Source organism: Alligator sinensis, unplaced genomic scaffold (genome assembly GCF_000455745.1).
Source record: "Alligator sinensis unplaced genomic scaffold, ASM45574v1 scaffold193_1, whole genome shotgun sequence".
NCBI lineage: Eukaryota > Metazoa > Chordata > Crocodylia > Alligatoridae > Alligator > Alligator sinensis.
In genome coordinates this window covers 1332636-1341377 of record NW_005842199.1, presented here as the reverse complement: position 1 = coordinate 1341377, position 8742 = coordinate 1332636, and the positions used below count along the sequence as shown (strand labels likewise).

Sequence of the window (8742 nt, the reverse complement as noted above, 5' to 3'; positions counted from 1 at the left end):
ACTGCACAATGTAACCTCCCTCCCTGGGCTGGCTGGAAGCTCTGAGCAATGAGCAGGATTGTGCCCTTTATGACTCTTGCAAAGTACTTCCCAGGAGCTGTCACCAAGGCTGGATCTGCCTCTAGTCCCTGGGGCTCTTGGTCTAGGGGTAAATGGAGCAGGTTGAATCCTAGTTTCCATGTGCTCACTTTCTTTAACCTCATGAGCAGCATCTGGCTGGGCAGCGAGGACCCAGAGGTGAGGGCTGCTGTCTCTCTAGCTCCATAGCACAGCTGTCATGTGTCACTATGTCTGCCTGTCTGTGCAGTCCTGGCCAGGAAGACCCACTCTCAGGGGCTCATATCATGCAGGGCCTGGATGACTGGGTCTGGGACTTAGTGGCCTATATTTTCAAGCAGTCCAGCTTGTCTGGCAGCCAAATGGTAAGAGAAATTGAGGCTTGAGACTTGGTGCTGCTGTCCTAGCAGGCTGAAGCCTGCCATTGGCTTGAGCAGGAGCATGGGGTGCCCCAGAGCAGCCAGGCTGAGTCATTAGAGCCAGGGTCAGACCATTTCCACTGGTACAGACCTAAGGGAGCTCTCATGATGTCAGTGCAGCTACTCTGGATTTTCCCCAGACTGCCAGCGAGACCAGACTCTGACCTGCACTATGTACATCTTCTGATCAGGCTGAGATTTGCCCCTTTAGGCACTGAGGAGTGAAAACCCTGACCACACAGTCTGTCAGGGAAACTTCCTTGAGAACAGAAATGCTCTCTTGTAGAAACAGACTCCCAAAGATGTGTCTTGGTGCCCAGGACAGCTTGGCCCATTGATAGAATCACATTGGTGAGACACGGAGGATTGAGCTAGCTGGGCCCCTGGAGCAGACAGAGCTGAGCGGGTATGTGATGCCTGCACGTTAGTGTCCACTGGGTTGAATCTGAAGGGTTGTCTTGGAAGGACAAGGGAAGGGAATACTTGGCAGTTTTCAAGACATAACCCACTCCCAGGCCCCAGAAACACTCTGTATCCAGCAAGTCATTCCACAGTGTTTGAGGTGTTTGTGAACTGGGAACCTGCCCCACCAGCTTGGTTTTTCTTTTATCATCTCAGCTCCAGTGAGTTGTGCTCTGAGCAGAACATAAAATCAGTGGTAACTCTGCAGCATTCAAGCTGGCTGTGAAGGAAATGGAAATGGTGTGTCCAGTCAGTGCCTCTTGACTAGCTCATGAGCTTTCTCTGTCTCTTGTGCAGAAGTCCAAAAACTGTTCCAGTCAGGCTGCTGAGGAGAAACATAGCATCCAAGCCACCTGTGTGGAGATCCTGGAAAATCTGGATGTCTCAATCAGTGGCATGAGCCGAGTAGGTGACTAGTTGCTGCCCTTGCATTATCAATCCATTTCTTTTCATCCCCTGTACCTCTCCACTGGGCAATTCTCTGCATTGGCAGGGTAATGGAGATAGATCATGGCCAATGCTGGCCAGGAATATGGAGCAAGCTGCTGCCATTTAAGAAATTACATACAACACCCCGCCTGGAAGGAATCCCTGGGCTGAGATGGCCTTCTCATTCTTTCCCCTTGCTCTGCTCAGTCTTCTCTGAAATTGAGACTAGTTTGGCCTGTGTTAGAACAGGGTTTCAGAGATCAGCTATTCCTGAGAGTGAGAGATGAGGTCACAGGTGGGGGAAGGACCCTCAAGTAGGTGGGTCATTGGTGAAGAAGAGAAAACTGCCCTTGAAGACTGGATGAAGAGAGTTGGGTGCAGGAGTACAACTAGCTGAGTCCAAGCTGCCTGGCTCTTCTCTCCAGGTCTTATGGCCCCAGCTGCTGGAGTACATGCTGCCAGTTCAGTACAGCTGCACTCTGACTCCCCTGTGCCGTTATCTCAGGGACCTGGCCAAGCAACCACAGTGGGAGGGTGAAGAAGTGGCTTGCACGGACTGCAGCAAAGGAGGTTTGGAATGCAGATCCCTGTGGGATGAACCAGCTCCAAGCGCCTTTTAGAAAATCTTTGGTCTCTTCCATCCACAATGAGGAGGCCCAAAGGCGGGAGGGACAGCTGGGTCATTACAACCTGAGCCAGGCAATGTGGGCTCCCCAAACCCAGTGCTGTCCCAGATTTATGCTGTGCCATAGGGGAATCCCAGGGCCTTTCTGCCTCAGCTTTTCCACCCATCCAATGATAACTGAGCAGTGCCTGCCTCACAGAGGGGCTGGGAGTGAAAGCTCCTTCGTAAAGCTCCTTCAGATCCAGACACGGAAGGTGCTGTGAAAGTGCCAGTTGTGCCCAGCTCCTGGAGTGTACATGGATGGTCACATTGGGAATGGACAGGCTTGTAGCAGCATTAGTCCTGTTCTAAAGTAGTCACATATGGCCATGCTCTCTTTCTCTTTCCAGCCAAACTTCCTACTGCCCAGGGGCTGCTGGCGCGACTCCTGGTGAGTAGCCTTGGAAAGGTTCCTGCCAGAGGTGTGGGGAGGTCACTGGTGTGGGGGACACGTGCCTGTAGCTTTAACTGGAGGAACACTCTCTGTCTCTTCCCACACTCAGAGCTGCCCTGTGCTGGCAGAGGTCCCTTCCCTTTGCAGAGCAGAGCCAGGCTCTGCCTCTGCCTCTGCCTCACAGCCTGTGGAGGGGCCTGCAGGATCAGCCAAGCACAGCACATTGGCCTGTGTCTGTTTGTTGAATGCTCTGGCCATGTATGGTGGAGGCCAGCATCCCTCCTAAAGAAAGCCACGGATCCCCACTCCAGAGCTGAGCCCCTTTTTCTCTCTCACTGTCAGGTGGTTGCCAGGAACTGGGGCAGCAGATGCATTGTGCCCAGGGACTCCTTACGGTCAAATGCATGAGGAGGCCCTGTGCACAATGCATCACTGTCCCAGTTCCTGTCAATCACAAATTCTCCCCTGCCGCTGCCCCTGCCCTGACATCCATGGCTCAGCATGGCACTTCAGCTCTCTCTGCCTGAGTTATCCAGGCTGCAGGACAGAGATGATGAGGCCTGGGTGCGTCTGAAACAAAAAACTGGTGATGAACAGCCCACAGTGCAGCATTGCCTAGAAAGCTTCAAATGGTACCAGCTTTCTGGGCCCCAAGCAGACCCCTCATGAGGCTCCAATAAGCCCATCACAACCAAGGGACAAAACAGCCGCTCCCAGGGAAACCAGTCCCATTAGGTTCCCACCAGGTCCTTTGCAGTTTGGTCCCCAGGGCTCCTCCCCACTTACCAGCATGTACTCCAGGAGCTCCTCTTTGTGTGACCTGGAAGCTCTGGGAGTCATCAGTGTCCTGGATGGCACAGCTGATCTCAGTGACTGACCAGATGAGAGTCAGCTTTAAGTCTGGGTCCTGATTTTCATGGGGGAACAACAAGGAAATGGGGATGAACGGAGAAGATCCAAGGTGCAGAATGTAAAGATTAGGGATGAAATGCACTTCATTTGTATCCCTGAGAAATGTCTACAGGCCCCAGAAAACCCCGGGCCCACACCCATCTCAGACAAGGTGCATGACAGCAGTAGGGACTCCTGCCTGGGGAAGGTCATCATGCCTCATGTAGTCAGGGTCTGAGAAGAGCATGAGCAGGGGTGGGGGTCATTGAACATTTACCTTATTGATGATGTTGATGCCAAGCATCTGGGAAATGAAATGCAAAACAATCATCAGAACCTCCTGATGACGTAATGATCCATGCAGGGGAGCAACTGCGTTTTGGGGGCATGGACAGCAATTTGGCTATAGGCCAGTACCAAGGCCCTGTGGGTCCTGGCTCTTCTCCCTTGGTGATAGTCCTGCATGGGGTGACACAACACTCATATCAGGGCTTCCCCTGTCTTCTGTTCCCCAAGTAGGAATCACTGCTGATCAAGGAGTTGCCACAGCAGTGATACCAGCTCTCCTTGCCAGTCACAGGAGACCCACAGCTCTCTTCTTTGGGGAAGGTGGGAATGGGTCAAAGAAACAGGGAGGAAGGTTTCCCTCAGCAGGGCAAATGAGAGGGGAGTCTCCCAAGGTGTCCTTGGGGCAATGGATGGTAATTCCCTTGCATCCCATTGACATCTCTAGTAGCTGCATTATCTTGTGCCAGGGTCACTCAACAGCTCCTCTGGCTTCAGGGAATTAAAGATCTGCCTGGGATGTATCCAGATGATAAAATAATCAGATTTCTTGGAGGGATTTCAGTGGTGATTTCATAGATTTCATAGACATTAAGGGACCTTGGAAGATCATTGATTCCAGCTCCCTGCCCCAGGGGCAGGAAGTCAGCTGGGGTCACAGGATCCCAGCAAGATAAATGTCCAATTGACTCTTAAAGGAGTCCAGAGTAGGCACTTGCACCACTTCTGGTGGCAGTCCGTTCTAGGCCTTGGGGGCTCGGACAGTAAAGAAGTTATTCCTTATGTCCAGCCTGAAATGGTCTTGGAGGAGTTTATGACCATTTGACCTTGTCATCCCATGGGGCACTCTGGTGAACAGGCATTCCCCCAGATCCTGATGTACACCCCTTATGTACTTATTGGCAGCCACCAGGTCCCCCCTGTGCCTGCGCTTTTCCAGGCTGAAGAGTCCCATAGCTCTCAGCCTCTCATCATAAGGCCTGTTTTCCTGCCCTCTGATCATGCACGTGGCTCTCCTCTGGACTCTCTCAAGCTTCTCCACATCCTTTATAAATTGTGGAATCCAGAATTGGATGCAGTACTCCAGCTGCGGCCTCACCAAGGCTGAGTACAGAGGGAGGATGACATCCTGGGATTTGCTAGAGAAACATCTATGGATGCAAGCCAGAGTTTTGCTCACTTTGCTGGCTGCAACATCACATTGATGGCTCATATTCATCTTGTGGTCAATCATGACCCCCAAGTCCCTTTCGGCTATGGTGCTAGCACGTGTAGTACTGCTGAGCCTATAAGCATACTGTGGGTTTTTCTTCCCAACGTGGAGTACCTTGCATTTTTCACTGTTGAAGGCCATCAGGTTTTCATCAGCCCATTTTCTGAGCCTGTCAAGGTCAGCCTAGATCACCGTCCTGTCCTTGGGTGTGGACACTTTACCCCAAAGTTTGGTGTCATTAGCAAACTTGGCCAGTCCACTTCTGATACCAATGTCCACATCATTAATGAAGATGTTGAAAAGAATAGGCCCAAAGACAGAGCCTTGGGGGACCCCGCTGGTCACAGCATACCACAATGATTGACTTCCATTGCCTACCACTCTCTGGGTCCGACCTCGGAGCCAATTCCCCAGCCAGTGGACTGTGATGTAGCTGAGGCCACAATTGGCCAGTTTTTCTATGAGATAATTGTGGGATACCAGATTGAAAGCTTTTTTAAAATCAAGATATATGATGTCAATCTCGTCTCCCTTGTCCAGGTGATATGTCACCTGGTTGTAAAAGGAAATGAGATTGGTCAGGCAAGACCTACCCACAACAAACCCATGCTGGCTATCCCTCAGGAAGTTGCCTTCAGCCAGTTTGTCAAGAATAGTCTCTTTGATGATTTTTTCTAAGATCTTCCCCAGGATAGAGGTCAGGCTAATGGGCCTGTAGTTCCCCGGATCTACTTTCCTCCCTTTCTTGAAGATAGGCACTACATTGGCCTTCTTCTAATCTTCAGGCACTTCACCTGAGTGCCACGAGTTCTCAAAGATCCGTGCCAGTGGCAGAGCTATGATGTCTGCCAGCTCCTTAAGTACCCTGGGGTGTAAGCTGTCTGGGTCAGCTGACTTGAAGGTGTCCAGCCTCTCAAGGTGTTCCTTCAGATGGTGAACATTGATGAAGTGTAACAATTCTCCCTCGCCCCGGCCACCCTGTACCATATTAAGCAGGGCTGTCCCTTGGGGCTGGTGAAAAACTGTTGCAAAATACCCATTAAGCAGGTTGGCTTTTTCCTGGGCATCAGTTGTCAGTTGACCCATATGGTTTAGCAGGGGTCCACTGTTACCCTTACTTGTCCTCTGGCTCCCGACATATCTAAAAAAGGACTTTTTTATCGTCCTTGATACAATGAACTCCAACTGGCTACACTCCAACTGTGTAGCCAGTTGGAGTTCAGTCGCAGCCTTGGCTTTCCTGATTTGCTCCCTACAGGTCCAGACCAGTGCAGAGTGATGGTGATGTCTGCTGTTGAAATGGTTCCTCTGAGCTGTTTCAAAGGTTCCTCTGACAGTAGTTTGCTCTCTTGACAGCTTCTTGAGCCATGGCTCTTCTCTGACAAGGAGTGGGAGAGAAATAGGGCCTTGCAAGCCAGCTCCCAGCTGCTTGTTGCCTTTCGGGAGACAGTCTATTGCAAAGTAAGTATGGTCTAACTTTCTCTTGCCTTGATATCCTCATGGCAGTCTCTCCTGGAGATGCAGAAAGCTTCCCTAGCAGGCAGGGTCCCACAGGGATGCATTCCTGTTTTCACCTTCCCAGGATCATAAATTTGAATGTCACCAGATCCAGGCACCTATCATTCATTTCTTTTTCCTTTTTTCTCAGCTACAAGAGCCCTGCTGGGGCTGCTGGCCCCCTACACCTGCACCTCTCTGGTCACATCCTGCCTGTGGGCTGCTGAGTGCATTGCCTGCCTTCTCCACCTACAAGATGAGGGCACTCTAAAGCAACATTCAGTCACAGGATTCACTTCTTGCACATGCACCAAGTCGCCATAGGGCAGAAGCTTATGCACAGCACAACTCTTTAATATCACTCTTGAACTCTGGGGTTCAGTGCAGTTTCCCTTCTTTCTATTTTTCATCAGGTCATTGGCAAATACTTTCCATCCAACCAGGCCCTTGACTTTGTGGGGAGCATAATGGATGCCATGCTGTCTTCCAGCCCCATGTGTGTCACAGCAGCAGGACATTGGCTTATTACGATCCTTAGGGAGCTTGGAGATGCCCTTCTGGATGAGGTAAAATTGAAGCTGAGGAGTCTTTCTTCATTTGCTTTATGCTTTTCAAACACTGCTTTCATGTGGAGTGAATAGCAATCTTACTGTTGATCCCTGGACACAAAGCAAGTTCCATTTCCCTTACTAGCCAGAGATGGGGAAGAGCAGATCAGCGGTATCCAAGAGAAAGAGCACAGGAAGGCAAGACAGGGATTCAGTGACCTAGGTTATTGATAAGAGGTTTCAGCCCTGGAAGGTTTGGAAACATAGACTCTGGAGCAAATACAGCAGGAGAGGGTAACAAGGAGTCTGAGGCACCCGGCTGTGGCTGGGCTGTAACCCCATGCTTAGGCATGAGGATGCACACTTCTCTCAGTGTCACGCCATGCAGGCGGTCCATGGCAAGGCAGGAACTAGAGATGGTTCTGTGTCCTCAGGCCTTTCCCAGCCTTGGTAGAGGCTTTGTGAAATGCTGCTTCCATCCTGCTCCTCTCCATGGGGTTGGGAACAGGGCACAGGAAAGAATGGATGCCAGAGATACTGCAGCTTCCCCCTCCCCTGTTCTAGATGGGACTGGCTATGGGCAGCTGGACCTACTGCCCTGCAGGCCTGGCCATGTGCAGAATAGGGAGGTGTAGTTAGAAATGAGGAGTGTGAACTCCAGTGTGCAGTTCCAGCATAGCTGGGTTCACCTGGAAAAATTAGTTACAATCATCTTGCTCGTGGTCCCAGGGGTTCTGAAGGTGATGGTGCTTGTTGGTCCTGAGCTGAGCATTCACACAGGCAAAAGGCCACCCCCATATTTGTTGATATTTGTTGGGGTGTTTGTGTGAGCACACAGGCTAATGTCAGGCAGAAATAGGTCCTGGGCAGCACATGCAACTAGATTGTAGGTGTGTGCACATGGGTGGGGGAATGGCTGAGGTTGTGTGGCTTGGTTGCGGTCTGCCCACATGTCACAGTGTCCACTTTCACCCCAAGTAGGGGCATAGGGATGTGCTTATTTCTTAGGATCACCCAGAGACAGCACTGTCTGGACATTGGTCCCTTAAAGCAAGGAGTTTCTAAGATGCAGCAAATTGCCAAACTGTGGGAGGGATTGGTTTGGATTGTGCTGGCTGAATGAGAAAGGGGCCCTTGTTCTTGTTATCTTTCCTCCAGGTGCTGGACATCCTGGGTACCATTTTTATCTGGATGCTGACAATCCAGGAAAGATCTGTGAGAGGCTTCCTGCTGGAAGGTGTCTCCATTCTTGCTGGCTTCCATCTCGAGGCAGTGACCAGCAGCCTCCTTAGAAAGCCTCTGCCAATGGACAGGTACTTACCACTCCCTACCTCTTGTGCCTGGTGGCACACACACATCCCACAGCCTGGCAAAGCCCATAGAGTTTCAAGTCAGCTGCAGATCCTTTGGGATGACTTGGTAAGAGTCAATGTCCTAGTGCATTTGCATAGGAAATGTCTGGCTTGTGCCTAACGGCATTGGGAGATGACATCACTGTGCCCCAACCCCATCCTCCCTTGGCCTTTGTTTCAATGTCCTTTTGCTTCATGACATTCCCAGAGTATCTGCAGCTCATATGTACTTTGTGTTAAATTGCAGTGATACCTCTGAGCTCTGGAGGACCTTGGGAGGGGATGATTTTTTCAGCCTCCACATACTATGCTTGCTCATGAGCAAGATTCAATGCCTGGCTGGCACAGACAGGAGCTCAGTTGAGGACACCGCGGCCCTTGGACCTCTAGCAGTAAGTGACAGCTCAGGCCCAGCTCTGTCAATTCCTCCCTGAGGGCTAGAGTCCTCATTCTCGAGAGCTTGAGGTAGGGCGCCAGGTTGTGGGGCAAGCTTTTCTCCCCTGCTCTCCTATCCCCCTGGTCACCCCCGCT

At 51.1% G+C, this 8742-nt stretch overlaps 1 protein-coding gene across 1 annotated transcript in view; it reads left to right on the top strand.

The window, feature by feature from the left end:
- Window positions 1-344: 344 nt before the first annotated feature.
- The window catches only part of LOC112550763 (maestro heat-like repeat-containing protein family member 2B), a 14058-nt gene continuing 5660 nt past the window's right edge, over window positions 345-8742 (top strand). Inside the window, 6 exon segments of the mRNA XM_025207559.1 lie at window positions 345-422; window positions 1236-1343; window positions 1793-1937; window positions 2382-2422; window positions 6725-6877; window positions 8018-8172. Coding sequence (XP_025063344.1) covers window positions 345-422; window positions 1236-1343; window positions 1793-1937; window positions 2382-2422; window positions 6725-6877; window positions 8018-8172 — 680 coding nt within the window.